The 23,882-nt window shown below is 38.0% G+C and overlaps 1 protein-coding gene across 3 annotated transcripts in view; it reads right to left on the reverse strand.

Annotated features, from left to right (window-relative positions):
* Window positions 1-1,672: 1,672 nt before the first annotated feature.
* The window catches only part of CCDC91 (coiled-coil domain containing 91), a 127,372-nt gene continuing 105,162 nt past the window's right edge, over window positions 1,673-23,882 (reverse strand). For 2 of the 3 annotated variants that reach the window (XM_069003418.1, XM_069003417.1), the window contains one exon: window positions 10,958-12,166. In XM_069003418.1, coding sequence (XP_068859519.1) covers window positions 12,047-12,166 — 120 coding nt within the window. In that variant the 3' untranslated portion in view covers window positions 10,958-12,046. Of the gene's footprint in view, window positions 2,986-5,967; window positions 6,086-10,250; window positions 12,167-23,882 lie in introns of those variants that run through there. The other variant, XR_011148007.1, reaches the window with a different exon arrangement.

Genomic DNA, 23,882 nt, shown 5'->3' on the forward strand with positions numbered 1-23,882 from the left:
CCCAAGTTCTGCATCTCGATGGTCACTGTTTGTTTTTTCTTTCTGATTAGCCTTGTCAAGACTTTCTCTCACAACCATTATTTTAATTCTTTTCAGTATTGCTCACTCCAAGGTTTCTGTGATTTTAAGCATCGCACCCTTGCACTCTTGTGCTCAGTCCACTCCCTGCTTTGCTGACTTCTCTGGTGCCAGCTCCCAGTGCTGCTTGTTCCTTTCCTATCAGCTGCTTTGCTGTTCCCGTATTTTGTCTTCTCTCATCCAGTCTTGTGACCCTCAGGATGGAATATCTCAGTGTTGGCTGAGGTCACCCAACTTTCTGTTTGCTGTTCTGTCGTGCCACTGGGACCCTCATCAGGAAATGTGTGCTGAGGAAGGAAGGACTTGGGAAGAAGGAGCAGTCTCTCCTCTGGCACTGGCACTGCATGCCACCCTCTTCCTCTAGACTAGGCCCTTTCCCCCTCCTTCTCCTGTTCTTATTCTCCCACCTTCTGATGGCAATAGAACAACTGTGTGAGATGAGGAGACTCACGTTGGTTTTCCAGCCCTGCTGACACCACTGGAGCGGGGATCCACTTAAAGGAGCTGTCACTGAGGCTCCAATGTCTGTGCATGTCTGGTGGGTTGTCCTTGGCTGGCTCTGGATACCCACCCAGCTGCTTGCTCACTGTCCTTCCTCAACAGAACAGAGGGAGAAAAACAAGAAGAAAAAGCTCATGGGTTGAGGTACAGGGAGCTCATCTTACTGTCAACAAAACAGATTCATCTTGGGGAAAATGAATTTAATGCCAATTAAAATTGTTGAATGGTGAGAAACAAAAATTAAAAAAGCTTCTCTCCCTGTCCCTGTGTTTTTTCCCCAGGCTCAAATTTCCCTCTGGGGACATTCTGGCTGTGTTTGGCACAAGGCAGCCTCTGCAGCTCCTCTTCACCAAAATCTTGACACCAACACCTAGTACAGTTTGTATTTAGTATTATTTTATTATTATAAATTTCCAAGTTCCAGCATTGTTGCTATGACCCAGACCACTGCGGGGCCGGGGCAGCGAGATGCCAATCAATCCCAGCCTATCCCCTGGATCAAGTTTCCCGAAGAGGCAGACTCAGAGGGTGGGTCGAGGGGTGGCTCAGAAGCCTAAGCCACACCCCCCCGGGCGGTGCCCGGGTACAAGCCGCCTCCCCGGTTCGGGAAAATTCTCGGTTACTCAATTGTTCATTGGTTCTTTGTTGTACCTCCCGCCTCTTGGTTTCCCCCCGTTGGTTCTTGTTAAATTGTATCCTCCCCCTGGCTTGTAACTCATTGGTTGTTTTCCCCTTTCCCCCCCAGTTTTCAAACCCTATATAAAACTGAGGAAAAGCCTCTCGGCGAGATCCAAGATTAAGATCATTGCCATGTTCGGGTCGTGAAACTTCTGACAATAAACCTGTTGGAAGCCAGACCAGAACCCCCTCTCTCTTCCTTTATCTCCGAGCTAACATGAGCCCAGATCATCGGCTCCTGCCGTGTTCCCTCTGCAGAGAAGCCAGCGGGTGCGCCCAGCCAGCGCCTGTCCTGATGCTGAAGTCGCTTCTGCGACGCACAGAAGTAACGCAGCTGGGCTCTGACTGAGGGCACGCCAGAGCTCCTGCTACGAGCGCTGAACTGCGTTACAGTGTTATAAACGAGGTGTGGGGGTAAAAGTCTGCTCGTTTATTTAAAAAGAAAAACCAGGAGCGGGGACTCGAGATAAGCCCGAGTCCCACTCGGCAACCCAGCAAAAAAACAAACAGTGCGACGCACAGGGCGTTCCTTCGGACTCAGGTTCCTCAGGAAGAGCCCCGGGGGCTGAGCCCCGGGACAGTTTTATAGTCTCTGTTGATGTTGTGATTGGTGCAGCTGGAATCCTCCCTCCGATGGCTCGTTGCCAGGGTCCTCATTGGTGTTCAGCTCCGTCAGTCTTTGGGGCATCGAGTGATTGGCTTGCCCCCTAACCAATAATTCTTCAAGATGTTTACCTCATAGATTATTAAGTCATCTTAAGAACATTCCAGAATGTTCCCCTCTTTTCTATAGACCCACCACTCTTCCCCATTGGTGTCACCATCTAGCAATCACATAGCAGCATTACACCCGTACAGTCACAATAATAATCAACTCATTAACTGTATATAACAAGTAACTATTAACTTCTTTTTAACCAAAAAAACCTTTTAACCATTTATTACAACAGCATCTAGGAAGTTCTCCTTTTGTTCTGAATCAGCTCTAACTTCTGCTTGTGGATTCACTGGTCTGTTCCTCTGCATGTTGCTGAAAAAACTGAGAATTTGCAGAACTGCAAATTATTAAGGGCTTTTATATTTTTTTATTTTTGAAGACTAGCAGCATGTTTCTTATTTTGGTTACAAATGTGTAGCATTGCTATTTTAATTTCATGCTTAGTGCAGTTTTGGCTTGTGCCATTTTTTGGCCTTGGACTGTCTTTATGCCTAGGGAAATTTTTCTTGGATGCTCTTCATTTCTCTTTAGTGTTTGATACTACCTTCTTTAGGGAAATAAACACAGTTTTAACTAGCCCTGGAAGTTGATAGCCCCTGTATGTTGATAACTCAAGATTACTTTTGCAATCATTGCTTTTTCTTCTTGCTTGCCAGGTAAGTCTCAGACACTGAATTCACTTTGAAATGAGCGGACCTCAAACATGAGTAGAATCCACGTGGCTCAGAATTATCACAGCAATCCATGGTCTGATCTGGAAATGGTGAAAACAGGCCTTCCCCAGGGAATACTAAAACCCTGATTATTCTGAGCAAGCATACCTAGTTGTTTTTTAATTTTCCTCTAAGCTAATGATGATGAGTCGTTTGCTCCACCTTCCTTTTGCTCCCTGCAGTGCTGCTCTCCTTGGGAAGTGCATAGCAGCAGAGCTACTTCACAGAACAAAATTACTCTCCAGCATGGCCATTTATTCATGTCTCACAGTATCTTGCATGTCAAATATCGCAGCACTGGAAAAAAGAATATTCATACTTCACATTGTTAACTTGGTCCTAGTGCAAAATTAAAGCAATATTTACTTACAATACTAAATGAAATCTTCTTACAATGCTGATGGATCATTATTCTTCCACAGTTTTTCCCTTTTTTCCATTGACAAACACAAGCTGCCTTTTGGTCTTGATTTGTACAATGAGAATCAGTAATTTTCTATTACTTTCCCAGTCAGTTTAGGGTGTGAATTGAATACTCTGTGTGCTCTAATGGGTCAAATTCCATTGCATTGTCTTTGCTTTAATGAAATTTATGAGGACACAATAAGCCTTGCAAATTTGTATCTGTCTGCTGAGAACCTGTGATTATCCACTTCTATTTATGCTCTTTATTTTCAACCTTAGTTTAGATATATCCACAGGGCAACCAATAGGGAAAAGAATTACTACTTTCCTCAGCAGTATCAAGCTTTCCTTCTATTCACTGGCAATCATATTTAAAATACAATTGCTGAGATTTAAGTTGTGGATCCTGCAAATACATGTTTTGACCGCTTCAGCTCTGATCATTTTATCTTGTTCTATTGTGTTGGAATGAGGTAAGACTTGGAATTTGTACTGTGAAGAAACCTTTCTGTAAACAGGACCATTGACAGAAATCTGACACATGGAGCACACGTTGGTTCCCACATTTTTGCCTTATCTGCATCCAAGATGCCTAGCAGCCTGTCAGCTTGGTATGGAATGAGCCAAATAATGTGGGAGCGATTAATTCAGGGTCTGCATGATTTCACTCACATTTGTGGCTGACTGTCAACAGGAACTAGTGAGGACTCCACACTCGAGGCACAGGGGCTACTGCTCTGGGAGCTGGAGCAGAGACAACTGGTCAATTTTTTACACAAAGTTAGTGTTAAGTTTTCTAGTGTATCCTACAGCAGTGACATTTGTTTGTGGAAGGGGAATGATCCTTTTCCTTCTGTATAATCGAAATAAAAAATGTTTGCCAAGAGTTTTGATGTTACAAGACGCAGAACAACGCAACAGAATGGCACAATGCTTCGGTTGTCTCATTAGCACCAGAAGACTGTAGGATCCCAAATGAAGATAGCATTAGTGAATTAGCACCTGGTGAATTAGCCCCAAGCCCTCACCCTGAGGGACAAGTGAAGTTCCGACCATGTCACTGAGGTTAACAGCAGGACAGGAGAAGCAGGGTATTTGATGTTTTCTTTAACACCGTACCTCCTGTGATTCTGGACATCTCAGATCTCATAAAGGGGAAAAAAGATTTGCCAGCACTTGCATTTCCAGTGGAAAGCTTAAATGTTAAGAAGTTAAAACCCATAAAGTACAATAAAAAAGCATGATTATTTATTAATAAAATGATTAAAACCACTGTGGCTTTTAAAAATACATGAAGATCTTGGCATATTTGATGATAATGTTTGACTAGGATTTTACAGTATTGTCAAGCACGTGTATCTTGGGGCAGGTACTATTTATTGAGAGGAAAACACAAGGGTAGAAAGTGGTCAATTCCTCAAGCCTGTCAAAAGAACTGCACACAAGTTGAATGATATGTGATGCCATTTCTGCAAAAACCCCCAGATTCCTAAACTGAGGGGGAAGAATTCTGTCCCAGCAGCTGATTTTAAGCACAAGGACAAATTTTAAGGACAAAGGACTTGAAGCACTTGAAGATGTGCAGTAAGATCCACACCACACCTGTCACTAGAAGAATGACAAAAATTTTGCAGTACTGGCAACCTCCTCCTTCTCTATGCAAAGACATATCAGAAGTGTTCACTAATAAAAAAGAATGCAGAATTCAAGATCTTTCCAAGTTTTCTTTCAGTATAGTATCTGAAGTGATGACTTGATGCACAAGAGGCAGCTACAGAAAATTCAACATTAAAAAGCCAAGACAGTAGCACAGCATGTTAGGAACCCCTCCTGAGTGCCAGATGTATCCTCACTGTGCAAGTGTGCTAAAACATTTCCCTTCAAGACTCAGAACATTACAATCTATGTAAAGTGGGGGAGTTCCCCCTGCAAATTTGGAGTAGAATGATAGATTTGCCTAGAGAAGTCGACAGGATGGTGTCTTTGGAGATGGAAGCACCATGTTCTCAGATGGACTCCAGGCTGGAACACTTTTCAGTGTTTTTCTTCATCAGAGTCCTTTTTGAGGGTGGTATAGCTGACTTTCCCTCAAAGCTCCATTGTGAAAAAGGCAAGGCATTAGACAGAAACAATGAGCAAAGTCCCGGCCTTGCTATTTAACAGCAGGAGTAAAATCCATAGCAAACTTTGACTTGCAAAGTCAACAAACACATCTGTTCTGGTTAATTTCTGGATGCTTTTGTAACAGTATGTATTTTTTTCAGAGCACTGTGAGAAACATGATTGACCAACAGGCTTTCTTTATTAATAAAACCAAACCAGTTGGCACTTCGTATTTGCCTTCTTTAAAGGAAAAATGCATGCATTTCACTGAGGTCAACAACAGAAAGTCTACAAAATGTGGATCAACTCTTGCTATAATGTAGAAAACCTTTTTTAAAGTTGTTAACTGACATTTCTAAGCTTTGTCCTGGAGATGGCCACAATTAAATTTTGCAAAATAACAAGAGTATACAAGGGATACAAATGACTTTAATCCACTTAGCAGTTTAACCAAGAGGAAAAATTTGATCAAAACATGTCATTGCTACAGATAACAGAGTTATATGGTTCCTCTGTGAAAACCAGCACAAATTTTGGATGCTTATGCTCCAAAATAAGTATCAACATTTGGTCCCAACATACAATTAATCAATCAGTCAATCAATCATCCACTTGAATCTTTCTTAAATATTATGGAGAATGACTGTGTCACCTCTGCCATCAACTCACCTGTTCTTTGAAAAACTGTGTTGAAAATGTGCACACACATTGTGACTATGACATTTATATTACATATTGGTGTAGTCAAACTGAGTGCAATTTGATGCTTACCCTGCTTGTGATAATCTGTATTCTTCCGAGTAGTCTTGTCATTCCTGTGTAACTATCAGTCCTTTGTAGGCCTTCTGCACTTTCTGACTGGAGCTTACAGGAATTTTTGTTCCAATCTCTGCAAATGAAAAATTATTTCATCTGAGAAGCAAACCCATTTCTGATTCCCAAGAAGATGATCAGATAATACATTGTCTTTGGACACAACAACTGTATCCTCTTCCATTTGGCAGACATATAAAGGCTTCTTCATTGTGTAGATAACTTCGTTTTTAACATTAGTGTAGCCATCAAGCAAGAATATGTTCATCATGCTGAATCAGTAGTATCCCCAGCAAACATGATTTCTCCAGAGAAGCTCCTAAAACATTCTGCTCAGGATGCTCAGGAACCCCTACTAGCATTTGTCAGACTAATGTATTTGGATGTCAACATGTCAGCCTTGCAATGCTTCCAAGTTTTAAAAAGCATAAACTTCTATTTTAAAATTTATTTTATTGTATTTTATTTTTAATTTATACTTTATTTTGGGGTTTTGGATGTAATTTTGAAGTACAAAGTCTCATGTTATACTTTTTTCTGAGATGAGACTTTCTTAGCAGCAGTATTGCAGTACTGGGACACACATTTTCCCCTCACCATCTCAAGCCAACAACTCATCCTGCTTCTCCAGGACACCACCAACAGAACAAGTGCTGACACTTTCTTCAAAGAACTGATCACAAAATCTGCTCTTGATTTCTTGGTGTATTTCTAGAACCATACAAAGACAGAACTGTGTGCCTTATATTCATCGTGGTCACAATTCCAAGACACGTGAAAGACATTTTGAACAGCAAATAACCAACAGCAGAATTCCTGCTGACTTCCGGGGAGCCAGTGCTTCCCAACTGTGCTCTAAATACGTAATCAAGGACCATAATAAAAGAGTGGGATGTTTAAGTAATGGAATTTTAAAAGTAACTGCCACAAAAATAGAGACTGGCCATGTATCACCGTGACCAGTCATCTTCTGGAAAATTTATGCAGCAAGATTGACGCGAACACTTATTGCCCTAATTTGTGCCCTAATTTGGTAGTAGTGCAAGAACTGGAACAACATTCAAAGTTCATTCAGCAAAAACAATTCTGTTTCTCCCTTGATTAAAGAGCCTCCTACAGCATTCTGTAGAGGGAGTCAGGACAAGTTTCTTTTTAAATGCAGAGAAGCATTTGATGACAATCAATGGGCCATTGATGAAAAAAGAATGCCATTCAATTTGGCTTTTGAGACAAGACAAAATATTTTAACTTGAAGGAAGAGAACAAATGCCAACGATTTGACTTCTGATACTGTTCTATACCTATTACTACAGACTCATTATCAAATATGAAAAAAAAAAGATGAATTTGTAGTATTTTGTTGGGAATCACATTTTTTTGGATATGTGCATTAATAAACATCTCATTGTTTTACTAGTGTTCACTGTTACACTGTTTAAAATTGCAATCTGAAAAAAAGAATAGTTTGAGTGCTTATTCAGTAATACTTTGTGCACTGTATTATTCATTAATAGTTTGAGTGTTTACTCAGTAATACTTTGTGCATTTTATTATTCAATGGAAATAATAGAATGCACAATGGAAAGCATCTAAAAATGCTGGTTGTGTAAGTCTGAAATGTGAGGAATTACAGGCAATATAAGCAAATGTGAATCTCTGATGCATATTAAAATGGTTATAATTACACAGCATATAAGACATGGATAAAATATCAATACCACATCTATCACAGAAAAATATTTTTACTATTATTGCTACTATCATAGGATAATAATTATAATTATTATCACAAGAATGTTGTATCACTGAAAGGTGAAACAAATACAAAACTTGAGCAAATCAGCAAACACAAAACTTGATAGTACAACTTGGGTAGTTTTCCCACTCAAATATGACTCTACTTCAGCAGCAGTACTATTAATTTTTTGTGGGCTTTAAAATTAATGAAAGATGAAAACAATGGTAGCAGATGAGTCTTCCTCAAAAGAACAATATTCTTGGACAGACCACAGAAAATAAAACATGGTTTTTGTCAGTTCCTGCAAGAACATTGAATTTAATTGATGGCATGAATTGTACCCATGTAAAAAAAGCATTTTGCAGTCCAGTGTTTCTCTGGCACATTTATAGGCCATTGATGAATAAAGAATGCCACAGATGTTATAAAATCTTTCTATACAGCATTCAAGACGGCTATGTAAAAAAAAATTTAAGAAAATCTCATCCACACATTAAGTCAGTCCTGCAATGGAGTTTACAGTACCTAAACTAAGGTAATTTGATAACTGCACTGACACCATATGTGATCTGAAAGTGAGCATAAATTATCTGTGTCCCCCTGATAAACAATTTACATTGGTGGCTATTTCCTTCTAGGAAGCAAGGCAAAATCTTATCACATGCTCCCTTCATCCAAGGGGTAGGGAAAAATCTGTAAGCTCAAACGTGGGCATAGGAAATATGCAAAGGAAGAGGAGGGTCTTGAGTGTTCTAAGGGAGTTCTGGTGTGAAAAGGAATTAGGTTCTTTAAGGTCATGTCTGCATGGATAACTTCAGACAGTCGGGAATTAACATTGCCATTTACTGAGCTGGCAGGACATGACACACTTCTGAGCAGAAGCCAATGTAAAGATGCACAAAGATCTCAAAATACTAAAGTGATCTCAGCTTCTGGAATGACTACTGCTTGTTCTTTGTTCTCCTACCTAATGATGGAGTGAAGGAATTCAATGCTTCAAGGAATTCAAGTGTAATTCGTCAATGAGATTCTTACAGCAAGGCAAAAATTCAAATATTCCTGTATCTTAAGTATAGAGAGTATACAAAAAACATGTTGCCAGTAATTCCCTTTAGTGCATGACTTGCACACACGTGGTCTCAGAACCAATCTAGAATCCTGTAGTGGAAGCAGATAAGGAGCCAACAGAAAGCTACAGAAATAAACCACAAATGTGTAGGACTGCACAATGCCACAATATTCAGTATTAACTCAATGTAAACTATTGGCTGTAAATCACACAAATCAGGTGGTCTAGAACTGCTCAGTTCTACACCATGAAGTAGAAGTGTTAAAATAGAGCAGGCCTGACTAACACCAATGAAAGACAGCATTTTAAACAGTGGACCTACTTTTGCCCTGCATTTTAAGTCACTTCTAATACACACAACAGACTGTCCAAACCATGTCTTTACATAAACAAGATTTATGGTTTATTTCTAATATGAAGTATCTGACCATACACATAAAATGTCTATTATATTAGCTTTGCTGATGTTCTAGTTCTTGCATTTTGATTCTGAGGATTAGGTCCAAGGTTTCTTGTTCCTCCCAGTACAGTCTTCACAAAATTTAATGTTACCAGCCAGGCCTCAGAGGCAGATAAATTTCTACCCTGCAGACATACAACATGCTATTTTTTCTTTTACATTGTTCTCCAGTGTGTATGTAGGAATAAAAAAAGAATTAAAAGAAAAAAGTGTGTCAACTTCTAGGAGGCAGACTGGCAAACCTGTCCCTGGCTTTAAACTGAAAGAGAGTGAGCTCAGATTGGATATTAGGAAAGTATTCCTTTCTGTGAGGGTGGTGAGGCCCTGGCACAAATTGCCCAGAAAAATTGTGGGTGCCCCATCCCTGGAAGTGTTTCAGGCCAGGTTGGATGGGGCTTGGAGCAACCTGGGATAGTGGAAGGTGTCCCTGGCCATGGCAGGGGGTTGGAACTGGATGATCATTAAGGTTCCTTAATGATCCTTAACTCAGGCCACTCTATGATTCCCTTCTCCCAGATTTCCACAAACTGCATTCTTCTATGGTTAGATAGAAATAATGAAAAATATCCTTAAGCTTTAAAGCTTTGGATGCAGTATGCATAAGGTGCAAGTTACTGTATACTGCAAAGCTCACCTACTGAATAGGTCTGGTTTTACTGTATAAGTAAATTTCTTCTCTGGGACTTGGAGTTTTGAATGTAACCCCAGCTCCCAATTTGGTCTTCCATGTCTGTGGTGTAGTCTGTAATTTTGCTTGCAGGGTAGAGAGGAAGATCAAAGGACTAGAACTGTCAGAGGTAAGAAAAAAATACCTAAAGATCCCTGTGACAATCACAATATTCAAGAGCTGAAATTAAATAACACATGACCTAATGGGAAAGATACATCACAGTTGCCAGTGAAATCTTACTGACTCCAACCATAAGCTTCTCCAAAAAATGCTTTTACATAGTGTTGCAAGTCAGAATACAAACCTCTTTATTAGGAGAAGGTTGACAGATATGTAAGGCTCTGGCTTTGAAGGGGAACACTTGGATGTCTTTAGTAAAAAGGAATATTGTTTCATGTACAGGCCTAGAACAAAACCAAGAAGTTCATTTAGGAATCTGCTCATACCAAATTTCCACAATGAAACATATATTGTGAGACAGCACTAGGCAATCAATTTCCTTTTACAGTACCTCTACATTCAAAAAAACCCCATGGGGACATCTGTGTCATTTTTGGTGCAGTTACAGAGACAAAAATTTCACCAGTTTAGGAACAGCAAATCAGGAGGTGACTCATTAACACTGAAGGATTTTCTTGTCTGCCAGAAAAAATGGAAACTGATCAGTCAATTAAGTATCAAATAGAAAACTGGATTTTAATGCATTTGCAGGGTAAGGTTATCATCTAGTAAAACCAGCACTGTTTACTTCTTCAGTGGACATTTGTCTATACAAAAGACAAAACCTTTGGGTTTCATTACAAGAATGAAGCACAGAAAAAGATTTAAATAAAAACCTTACCTTTCTGCAATACATATTTCATACTGCCAAACACATATGCAACCATTCCTTATTGCTATAAGAAAGCAGTTTATGAAAAGTGCTGATGAAAAAAAATCAGCTAAACAAAAAACCCCAAAACACCTCTGAGTAAAAAGAACCACACTAAAAAAATGCCGATAAGCTCACCGTAAGAGAGATCATTCTTAGTTTATTTACATACCTAAGCATAACACTTACTTTCCCTTATTTCATTCAGAAATCTTCTATAACTAAGGCCCCAAATCTACAATCAGTAAAGTATAGGCACAGAAATTCCACTCCATCTGCAGTTAGCAAGTCTAGGAAGACCCACAAGTGATCCAAAGTCCAATAATGTCAGTGGGGAGTTTTTCTACTTCCTTCAATGCATTTAGAAAGGGCATGTGAGGTCAGCAAGCTGCACTCCTTATTCTGTCAGAAATTCCACTGAGGCAGTGCAGTATCAGTCTCCACATAATTACATACATCTTCTTCCTGAAACTGAAGTCAGTCACATTAATCGTAATTTCATGAGAAAATGACTTTTGGAATTGAACGAGCTCTGTAAAACAGAAATAAAATACATACTATACATTGGTCATGGCAATGTTTTGCACTACCCTAAACAGATGCACTGTTTAGTTTTTAAATTTTTCTGTCCCTAGAGCTGGATTTGTTTATAAATGACTTAAGAAATGCCTGACAACACTCTTATGTTTCAGGACTGATTCTTCTGTTATATATCAAAAGCTGTGAGAAATAATAAGCTACTCAGGCACACCTGAGGCAATGGACTTGGGCAGATACTTTGGAAATAGAGATGGATTTGTATCTATAATCAACTAAGTGTTTGTCTCCATTTTTTAAAATATCAGAAATTACAGTGAATCACATTAACACGACGCCAAATTTAAAACAGACATAACAGGGAAGTGTTTTAATCACTGCTGCAGTTATCTAGAACTTCAACCATGGGCTACTAGAAAATATAATGAAAGCAAAATCCTAAATAAATCCTAAATAAAACAAACTTTTTTCCCCCCCAAGGATCTTTTCCCTCTCATATTTGCTATCTGATAATAGTGGTAAAATAAATAAATAAATAAATAAAAGAACATCATCCACAAACATTTCTATCAAGCATTTCAGATCAATCTTGACTTGATGATACAATCCGAAACGATTGGAATATATTCATCATTTGCTGGATGGAGATTTGCAGCTTCACAAATCACACTGTATCGGCAGCACTGAGAATGTCAATCTCTGTTTTCCTCTGGGGTTGGCTCTTCCTTTAATAAAACGTTTAACTGTTTCTGTGCACATGAAAGGAAAAGTTCCAAACTATGCAGATTTCTCTGACGGACAACATCATCAAGCTGTTGAAATAAAAGAAAAAAAAAAGATCAATCAACTTTAAGAAAACCTGAAAACAAATGCCAGTGTTTGTCAGCAAAAATCCAACCATATTCAACAACAAAAATTCAACAACTAAAGAACTGTGTAGTTTCAATGTGTGCAATTTAATGACAACTTTTTAATGGGAGTATTTGTGTTTCTCCAAAATAAAATGTACAGAAGGCTAAAAGTAACTTTAAAGCTGTCAAATTCTACACAAGCCATTTGAAAATGCTAAACTGCCTAGCTGCCATGCTAGGTAAATCCCCATAGAAATTACAGCTGTTGCTTTTACAAAAAATACTGCTTCAGGTTTAAAGTGATGCATATGAATACACATTCAAATGAATGTGACAGCATATTCAAAAACTCAAAGCCTACTGTTAAGTTAAATGGCAGCATGTTTAAGTAGTTCCCAGAAGAAAAGTCATCATTTTTCTATTTACTTTGCTTGTTCCTATATTTTATCCCCTACTGCCAAACAACGTGAACTATATGTATCTGTAAAATATATACTTGCAGTATAGATAATCTTTCCCACCAAAAAAGAATACCATAGCAAGATCTGGTAGGTCATATCATATAAATGACAAAAATGTGGTTTACTGAAAGGCATTTGAACTTTTTAAACATTAATTAATAAATAAAATTCACTGCAAAATTCCTTCCATTTGAATGTTCAAGTTCAAATGTCAAACAAATACTATCACAACTGAGAGATGTTTTCAATCTGACTATCCTTTAATTAGCCCAAATTCAACTGAATACCCATATAATGATGACATAGGGTGAGACTGAAAGGTACAAGGCTAATATGACATAAAAGTTATGCCACTCAAGGGAAAGGAAGTAATGGAATTTTGAAGTCCAGCACTTCTGTCAGACTATTGTGCACAAGTGCATATGCAATGGCAAATGGAAGGTTTTTCAAAAAATATGTCCTGACTCATATATCTTGGACTCACAGCTTTAATTACAGCTTTCAACAAAAACTGATCTGTTTTATCAATCAGCAGTCCAGTTAGTTGGTCTAGCAGTCACTTGAATGCCCATTTTGTTTTATAACATAGAGTATAAAAAGTATCAACACAGAATGAAAGGCAAAGCTAGTGACAGCTTCCCACTTCACTTTGAAAATGCACTCAGGATAAAGTTGCAGCTCTGTTATTTCATACACAAAGGGAAACATTTTTATGTCCCAGTGCTTTGCTGCTCCACAAGTTCCTCTAATTTATGCAAAACCAGGTAGTTAGAATATTTTGGCAATTTGTTTCAACAGAGTTGAATGTGTCAGATCTAGTCACCAGCAGAACACATACATATTTTCTAAACACCACACAATCATAAAACTCCCCTTCAGTAACAGAAGCATGGAATCACAGGATAGTTTATGTGGGAAGGGTCCTTGAAGATCAGTCAGTTCCAAGCCCCTGCCATGGGCAGGGACACCTTCCACTGGACCAGCTGCTCAGAGCCCCATCCAACCTGGTTTGCTTGTGCCTCTACTGCAAATTTTCAGCTGTTGAAACTTTTGCATCTCTCCACAAAACCAGGCATTAGAGCTCCATACACAGCCTGATGAGAACCCAGCCCACTGATTTACAACAGATTTTGAAGCAGATCTAGTTCAAATAAATGTCAGAAAAGTCTGTTCTTGATATATTAAAGTAACAGCTGCTGTTACTTTAGTGTTCTTCCATTTAAGAAAATGGAAGAAATGGCAGACTAATCTCTAAAGAAGCTGTATCAAGAAGAGTCTGGAGCAAATGAACAAAAAAACCCCACTCTGTTGTGCTGGTGCAATTTCTCTGATTTGAAAAGTATCTTGCCTCCTTTCTATCTTCTCGACCAAAACATTTTGCTTGGAGAAGCTTGCATATTTTTTTTGTGCTTGTGATCCATATTTCTTTGGGGACTGAATGGACAAATATAGCACAGTCCACACAATATAATTTGTTGCACCTTAAAAAACAACATGAGAAATCTCTTTCTCTAATTAATAGAATTATAATTCTCACATTATGTCATCAGATTCTGTTGCTTCTGGTAGGTTTATCAGTTGGAGAAGCGTAGCACAAAACTGAATTTTAGTGGTTTCCTTTTACTGCATATTATATCATTATACTCCTAGATAGTTCTTTATTGAGCTTTGACCAAGAGCTTTGGCTAAACACTCCATTTTCTTTTCTTGCAGCCTTCCCTTGCAAATTTTGCTTTAAAGAGACCAGAGTAGCTCGCCAGATGTGTGTTCTGCTATGCTGCTGTTAACTTTCTTTACCAAGGCTGCAATCTCAAATTGTATAGGATTAAATTCATTTCACCAAGTACTAAAGCAAACGTTTAATGTGTGTAGTGATTGGCTGCAGCATGAAAAAACCAGAATTTCGTCAGGCTTGAGCAAGATTTTAGAAGTCTCAAATGAATTAAGCACACATTTGAGGAGCCTTTGTTGTACTCAAGTGGTTAGTTGGTAATCTCCATTTGTGCATAAGAAAAGTTTATTGCTCGTTAAAAGTTTATGTAAATTCAATAACATAAAACTTGAGAATTCAGTTCCCCCTTGTTCACTCAGTTTATGGATAAGCATTGCCTTGAGCAGGACATTCTAAAAATCTTCCATGCTAGTCAAAGATAAAACAACCCAAAAAACCTTAGGATCTTCACGTAACACAAGAAGAGAAGCAACAAATGATGCTGGCTTTGAAAATGATACTTTTGAATTTATTCAGAAGGAGAACATGCTTGTTAATGGGAAAATTGGCTTGGCTGGGAAATAGAAACAAATCCAATGAATCTTTCTTATGTATTATTTAATGAACAGTTACCAATGGACACAGCTTTTCTGAAGAGCACCTCTGCATTGCTGTGCTCCTGCTTGCATAATATACCACAAAATGGGAAAATATATAAGATATTTTAAATCTCGCTTTTCCAAACAGTCTCCTCTCTGTACTTTTAGGTCCTGTTCACTTCATGGAATGATCTCATTATTTAAACAAACATAAATGGACATCTGGCAAATTCAAACTGAATGTGACTCATATGCAAATGTAGTCAGTATGAATAACATATTTAGGATGGGGCATTCACACAACCAAACCAAACCAACTGCTCTAATTCTATAGATGCTGAAAAATGGATCATGTTGGTTCAGATCTGCCAAGAAAGGGCATTTTCCTACATCATACTGTCACTGTTGTCATTGTTAGTCAATGTTTCTCTTTCGCTCTCTGAAATCTAACAGTTCAAAGTTCCCAAATTCTTTAGACTGTGTCCAGTTGGTGGAGCTGTAATTAGCTCAAAGTTTTAATGCTCCTCAACCTCATTATTTTAGGTTACTCAACAGTATCTTTTAACTCTGTACAGATTTTTTTTTCCCCTCAAGAACCAGAGGTTGCCTCTCTAGGCACTTGTATGGATCCTGCTGAGAAACTGGATGTATGAGACTTGGAAAAACACTTCTTGAATTCCAGTCCTTAAATTCCCACTGTCCTTCAGACGTTTCATTTACCAAAAATGAGCAGTCTTGCAGGACCGTCCAACACATTCAGTGCTGTTTGTTCCCCTCTCAGCTAAGTGCATTTCCACACTCCTTCTGGCCAAAGATGCCTGAATGAGACACCCTGTGGGGTCTCACCTCAGTCATATCCACAGGCCACCCAGGATGATGTGCCTTGGAGCCATGCAAGGCACGACCTGAAGGCACAGGCCCCAGCAGAACTCCTGAGTGGATGCAAGAATGGGACTTGGGAAATGAAAAAAAAAAAAAAAAAAAAAAGGCACTGTATTACCACCAGGAGAATGTTTCCACCCCAGGCTGCCCTGTTTTGCTTTAAGTCAACCCATCTTCCCCTGCATCACTTCCTCCACCCATAGCTCAAACCAAAACAAAGTTAACAACTATTCTTAGCTCTACATTCTCCTAGATTTATCTTACCTTTCAAATTTTCAGTGAAATGGGAGCAAAGTCTACATGAATGATGTCTAAAGTAGAAACTAGTTTCTTACACAAATAACTGAGCATGCACATCCTCCATATCTTCCCCTTGCAATATCCACCTGCAAATAGGTTTGTTTTCATGGCATTCATGCTTACCTTCCTCTATTAAATATTCACCAACCTGTTTAAATACTTCAAATTACTGGAGGAGAAACCCAATCAGAACTTTATAAATAACTGCTGTATGTCAGAATTATACTCTCCCTTTCTAGTAACTAATAAAATAGCACACGGAAAATAAAATATAATTTTAGGTTAAGCACTGAAGGATATGAGATGAAATCCTGATCTCACCATAGTAAAGGTATATTTTGTTATAAATCCCCCTGTGGCCTGAAGTTCACCCAGAAAAGTGAAGAAAACAAAATTAATGTTACATATGGCTCTTCAATTTTCCCATCTGTATAAATATAAAAATGTTAAAAAGTGTATTTTTCAAAATTATTTCTCAGATAAATCTTCCCAATACCAAATGTATTTGCAGCTGTAGAAATAGTAGCTACATTTATTCAAATACATATTGGAAAACTTACCTGCACTTCAAATGATAATCAGAGGATTAATGTATTCAATAGCAGTTCAGCTCACTACTCTGGCTCTGTAATACTAACTGGAGTAAAAACTGCCATCTTCTTTTTATCATGAAATTCAAGACATGCAATGACCAGAGATTAAAAAAGAGCAAAGATGTTCAAGGAAGAAAGCTTTTAATTGTAGTTTTATTACTGGTGTTTTTATAGTTGATCACACATAAAACAAACAAAAAAAAAATGCCATTATATTGTAACAAAGCAGAGCAGTTTCCCTAAGATCATAAAATCAGCAATAAGTTTTTGAGTCTTGTTATTTTTCCAGGAAAAACGCAAAGAACTTCATCAAGAAAATATTCCAGCAGTGATATTTGCATTTATATTCATCCATACAGGGGGAAGGGCCAGTGGGGAAAGACTTAAAATCCTTAAAAGTATCCTCGTTACTCAAAGAAAATCATGTTCATGCAAAGACAGGAAATTTCAAATGCAAAATGAATGTTTTTGGGAATTGAAAACACAGAGATGGATGTGTGAAGAGAATGGGTTCTGAAGGTGGAGTTCAGCAGCTGATATTAAGGCTTTCCATTTATTTAGTGTTCACAAGTAACTGCTGGTTGGCTGTTGAATAGGATTAATCACCAAGGCATTTCTTTGAAGTTAAATATTGATTAGCTACAGGTAATTATTTATGGGCATCAGCCTGGCATAATTTCATGTTTTTCAAAGGACTCATAGTATAAGAACTTTTATGTATTTCCTGTCCCCTCTCTGAGGAATGTTCAGTAGAAAGGGGACATTTTGACACTGGAGGTAAAAGCAATTGAGGCTTTGTAATAATTGCTAAAGTGGTTTATCCTAGTTTATTTAGTCTTAATTTCTCTATGTATTTTTATTACTGATAAATATACTAAAGCTTCATCTATTTGCTGTTTCCAAACTGTAACTCATTTCAATTTGCTATTTTTCTGTATGGTTTTGTATTATATAAATTTACTAACTAAAAAACTTTTATATAAAAGAAAGTAAATACAAGTTGAAGAATGATGACAGGCGTACTTCAGATTATATTTTTTTAATAATTTTGTTAAACATTCTTTTTGAAGAAAAAAAGACTAAACTAACAATTCGCATTTTTACTTTAAAAGACTCTGGAATAATTTTTCATTTTGTTCTATAGTTCTAACTTAGCACTGTTTGATCAACACTTAGATGGATGTGTCCATGGAGAGCAGAACACCAGTCAAAAGTGCTGATGATGACAGATTGCTTTTCTAAATGCTTCTGTACTTAATTATTAAGAAGTAGAGGAACAAATGTAAATCCCTTTGAAATCCGTGGAATTGGGAACATACGTAAGTATAAGGAAGAAATTACAGTGACGCTTGATTTGTTCATGTATATAAATAATTTGCTAAAAAAATGCTGTCAGTGGCATTCCTTCCTCTGTGCAGGGACTTGCTTGACAATGCAATAAAAGTATACTGGGTTGCTCCTGGAGCAGTTAATCCAGATGTAACACAGCTTCTTGCTTAGAGTCAACCATTGATGTTCCAACTGAATTTGCCTTTAGGCATTTCTGTTTAGCCTAATTACATGTACATCCGTAACAATAGGTGATTATTTTAAAATCCTTTTGGCATCAGTCTGAGTAATAAATTACAGTTGTGGCCTTTCTGAACAATGGTCTGAACTTCAATTCTAGGTGAATAAATGGTTCCATTTTAAATCTGTGACACTCTCTAAACATTTTTAGAGACAAAGTATTTTGGAAAAATAATGGCTTTTCATGTATGATTAAAACCTTAACTTTTGCAGACTCCTCCTGCCCCGACTGATGGTGCAAAGCACTATTGTAACTTAGTGCTAGGATTCCACTCTACTGGATATTGGCCTACAAACCCAGTCCAACAGACCCTTGCAGGGTATTAAACACTCATCAGTGTCTTCTCAGTGCTTGATTGGGTAGATGCCCCTCTTCGAGGAAAATTCAAAGACAAGGGGTTTGCTTTGTACAATTTTTATGATATATAGACAGGTTTTCTTTGGGTTTTTTCCCCCACAACTAACCCACCCCAGTGAATGAGCCTGACACAATCCTGAAATTTTCTGTAGCTCAGCTACATGATATTATTTTCTAGTAAAACTATGGGTCCAGAACTCTTTCCCGGTGCACTATCATGAACTTCTCCCCACAGATTCAACAGAAGGCTTTAAAAAAACTCCCTAGCATATTAAATAGACCATATAGAAAAATTATTACCTTGAGGAACCTGCAAATCTGAGAGTTGGATGAGGAAACAATGAACTACTTCCTCTCATTTCTATAATGGATGAGAAGGAAAACAGATCCATATGGTACATATGTGCAGCAGAGTTTATTTTAGATTTAATCCCAGGACAGGACATTTTTGTCTGTCCACCTGTGAATTTCTACTATTGATAACACTTACTAAGTATATAAAAACAAGGTTCTTCATAGCTGTAATTTATACAGTATCTGCTACACATTAGAAAGTCATCAGTGTTCAACACAACCTCTTGGAAAGAGTGATGTTTAATAAATTATATTGCTATGTGAAAATGTTTTTTTCCTTTTAAATAAATAATGCTGCAACTTCTAAACCTTAAGGATTTTATGTTCTGAACTTGATCATTAAAATAATACCATATGTTGGACACATCTTTAAAACAGATTTGCCTGGTTTGCTGAAGGTGGTGGGAAAACACCCTGTGAAACCTCTCAGAATCTCCACTGTCTCCCAGCTGGACCCAGGAGTGTAAGAAAATACTAACTTTCATTCATATAAATACAAGAAAGTAACTTGCTTTCAGTCAAGAAAATTAGATTGAGTGCAAAAAGAACTAAAAACAGTTGCAGCACCTGCTCAGACTACTGTAGAAGGTGAAAAATAGGCATTTTCTAAGCCTACAAAAATAATAATGGAAATATTTATGTGCATTAGCACATGAGAAATCTCTGGAGTCACCTACCTACTTAACAGATTACAAACATGGGGTTCCTTGATCAAACTATAGACTATCACCATGTACTAAAAATAAGGAGTTACCATAATTGCTACTGTAATTTCTGATTGGTCCAGCAAATCTGATTGTTCTGGTTTGAAGTCACAGATTCAAGATCCTTGAAACAAACATACAGAAACACATGCAAACAGTGTCTTCAAAATCTCTGACTGATAAATAGTTAATGTTTGGCCCTGGCAAGTGCCTGCACAGCTTCTGAGACACACGGGATTACAGTCTCCACAAGGCAGGCACAAGCAGAAGACTAACCACAATGTGGCCAAATTCATCAGATCACTTCCTCTGATAGGAAAAAAAAAAAAAAGAACTAGAAATTTACAACAGCACCCAAATAAAGGATTTACAAGTGACTCAGACTGGTTTCTATCTGGGCTTGTCAGACCCTGAGTGCTCATAGAGTGTAGAAGTCCTTAATAGTTTTCTCTTGATCTCCAACTGTTTAAGTAACCAAGTCAGTCTTGGGCACTATCACATCCTGATTTAATACAGCTACAAATGACTTGGCAGAGATTACACAGAGCTTCTGAGGAGCTTCACAAACCCAAACTGCCACCTCTCCAGGAAAATGCCTGAAGACTATCAGACTATGCTTCCTGAAAAGCCCTGAGTGCAGGGCTGGGTGATAGATCTGGTAGCAAAGATCTGCTTCACTTGTCAGTATGTGAACATGCTCCAGATTAACCCACGGTAACCACACTTGGTTAAAAGCAGCCCCAATCTTCCTACACATAAAAATTGCTATTGTTATCAAATCAAATAAAAAAATGTTATCTGATGGGCTCACGTTGAGTCACGCTCACAGAATTGCCTTACAATACCCAGCTTATATCTACAGAAATGGATTAATTAAGCATAACTGAAAAGCAAACAACAAATACAGGCATTAATAAAAACTATCTTTTCTGTTACTGTGAGAATGTATTTTGCATTATCTGTGAGTAAGTATGCAAAATAGAAATAATCCTTGCATCATAAGTGTTTGCAGTGTATACAAATGGAAAAAAAAATACCCTAATAATTTGCATGGCTGTGAAACCACAGCTGTGTTACTGCTATTCCATTGCCATGGGTGCTTTCTAAACATCTATACCTAATGTGATCCTTCATTAACAGGAGACCCAGCAGGAGCACAACTTCCTTGCCTCTGAGAAGTGTAACAGGTGGTTAATAACACACATGAGAAAGAATCACTGCTTCAGGCTCGGAGGTGAAAAAAATGTGTTATATGGAAAGCTGAAGCTACAAACAACATAGTAAGTCAGGCTGTAATTAATCTACCTAGATATCAAGGAGACTGGAGTTGCATCGTGATTATTTGAAGGCTCCTGTGAAACTGTGACACTGTATGCCACTACCTCTGAAGCAAAGCATCCCCTAACAACACACTGCAGTTTGGTAAAACACCGAATTTGCAGGAGAAAAATCCCACCTGTTGGTTTTTGAGGAACACTTGATTTAACAGCCAGGTTTTCATTTTAATGAAACTTAAAATGTGACAGGATGAAACAGTACATTCTAGAAGTCATGGGCAATGATGGTATCACACGAAATGCAGGTAATCTTTCTAAAATTGCCATTGTAGATTAGAGTTGATGGATTCACACAAAGAAATTAAACAAGGAAAATCAGCCTGCAGTAAATCTGTGCTAAGTTTAGCATTAAATCTGTGGCAATATATATGCATTATGATACATAATTAAACATTAAAGTTCAGCGAACACAAAATTCCTACTATTCAGACACATTTTTGAGACCACACTTTCTAATGTATTCAGTATTGAGAAGATTGAAGCTGTTGGTAATGTTTTTTACTCAGTTTTACTGGAAAACTCAGTTTGGAATTTTAATGCCAAGCTACTGCAGCAAAATTCAGGGCAGCTGCTGGTGAAGCAGTTCATAAAGCTGCAGCTGCAACAATGTCATCAAAGACAAGATCTCCTTGTTTCAAAACACACACAGATTGAGTACTCATGGCTCTCAGCAGGTCATCACTTACAATGCCACAAGCAGGAAAATTCTAGAGGAGGAGGGAGAAATCACCAGCAAAACACAATAATCTGCAGGCTTTCTGCTCCACACAACTCCAAATCCTGCAATTGCCAGCCAGCGGAGACTTCTCAACAGCAGGGTGAGAAGTATTCCCCAAAGCAGTTTCCTTTGGGTACCTGCCTGGCTACTCTGCTGCTCCTCCAGATGCAAACTTGTGTCAAGGCTTTGCAGAGAAATAATAACACCCAGAACATACAACCATGAAGAGAACAGCAGTTTTTCACATTGGCAATACCTTATTTTGCATTACTAAAAAAAGAGAGAATAAACTGTTGCTTAGCTGGGTGGGGTGGAGGGAGAGGGCAAGGGAGGGAAAAATATACTTGACCAAATTATATCAGCCAGTAGCCTGCAGCCAAAGCAGAAAAATAACATATATATTTTTTAACTATAAGTCATTGAAGCATCTTGCTGAATTTCTAACACACGGGTAAAGATTTGGATGCAAAGAGTAAACAGGAAACCACATCACTTTGCTTCATCTATCTAATCTTGCTACTGCTGTAGGTAAGAAAATTTACTTCTTTACATGTTTCTCTAGCTTCATAGACAACTTGATTAAGTCTCAAATTTTGATCCCACTGGCTTTGCTGCAGGAATCCAATTGCAGGAAATAATCATAGGTAAGATTCATCAAAACACATATGGTAAGTCCAACTTTCCCATTTACTTTTTTAAAATCAGAGTTCAGCAGAAGGATAAAAACAGCAACAGACAGACCTGAGAAGTAGAGCAAAGAAGCTGCAAGATTTAGGGTAAAAATACCTTGAATTTTCCTGCATATAACCAACTATGAAAAGTCTCCAATAATCCCCCAGCTAAAAGAGTAAGTAGATAAAACTACTGAGGTTCAAGTATCTCCACATAAAAGGATTTGGGTGTAAATGAGAAGCAGCACAAAAAACCCAAACAAACCCTGGACTCTGAATATTCCTCAGCTGCAGGAAAACACAGTTCAGAACAGAATAATCCATCCTTATACACAAAGTTATCTACTCATTTCGTTTGTGCAGTGAACAAGAGAAAATTTGCCCTCAAAACTGTACAGCCAAGAGAATCTGCCAAGTAATGTGACTTTGGTGGCTCTGCAATTACTCTGGACTTATCCTGGTACATGGACAGAGAAATTCTACAGATCACCTCATTAAAACGAGTGTGATTTCTGGATCTTCTCAAAACGAACACAGAGACCACAAAACTGCCCCTGTGTGTCACAGAAACAATGGAGCAAAGCCCCTTTTGTACTCTGTCCTTGTCTCTTTGGGCTTCAATTCCAGTGTAATTAAAATGGCATCACAAAAATCTAGAGATGGAAGAGACAGTGACCCGACTTCTGATCTTTGCACTGGGAACTCAAAATAAATCAGAGTGGAACAATTGCGTCTTCTCTTTTGCAGTCTTTTGACAGCCTTGCAGGTGCATGCCAAAATGCCTTTGCTGAGCATGGCCATCATTAACTTTCTAAGATGCTTTAGGATCCCCTTGGTGCTAAGAGAATGGTACAGCAGGGACTTGGAAAAAGCCAAGAAGTTGACCTATGACTAAGAAAATAAAATTTCAGATGATATTCTTAGCTTTAATTAATCCAAGTGATCATATTGAACTGATTAAATTTTCCATCTAGTACAAAGCAATGTGGATTACACTAACTTAACATCAAATTTATAACTGCTATATAACAAAAATACCTAGTTGTACATACTCATAAATTCTGAATTATGACAGTGAAATACAAATATAGTTACAAGCATATAGATGAATTTGAAAGACAGCAAATGAATTAAGGTTTTATTTTAATGGGAATGACAAAAACTCCCCAAAGTCCTCTGTTGGAATCCTGGGTAACAGTCCTCCTCCTCCTCCTCAAAACATTCACTCATTCAGTCTAATAGAATATTACATATTTTACCTTCAACTTTCAGCTGACCTGTCTAACTTTCTCACTAGGATGGCAAGATAAGGGTGTTCATGTTCATTTGCATACATGGATGCATGGATTTTTCTGGGGTTTGTTGTTCCTGTTCTTTTTTTTCCTTAAATTACCTACTCTTGGTTAATCAAAAGGTCTCT

Source organism: Aphelocoma coerulescens, chromosome 1A, assembly GCF_041296385.1.
Source record: "Aphelocoma coerulescens isolate FSJ_1873_10779 chromosome 1A, UR_Acoe_1.0, whole genome shotgun sequence".
In the NCBI taxonomy this organism is placed as follows: domain Eukaryota; kingdom Metazoa; phylum Chordata; class Aves; order Passeriformes; family Corvidae; genus Aphelocoma; species Aphelocoma coerulescens.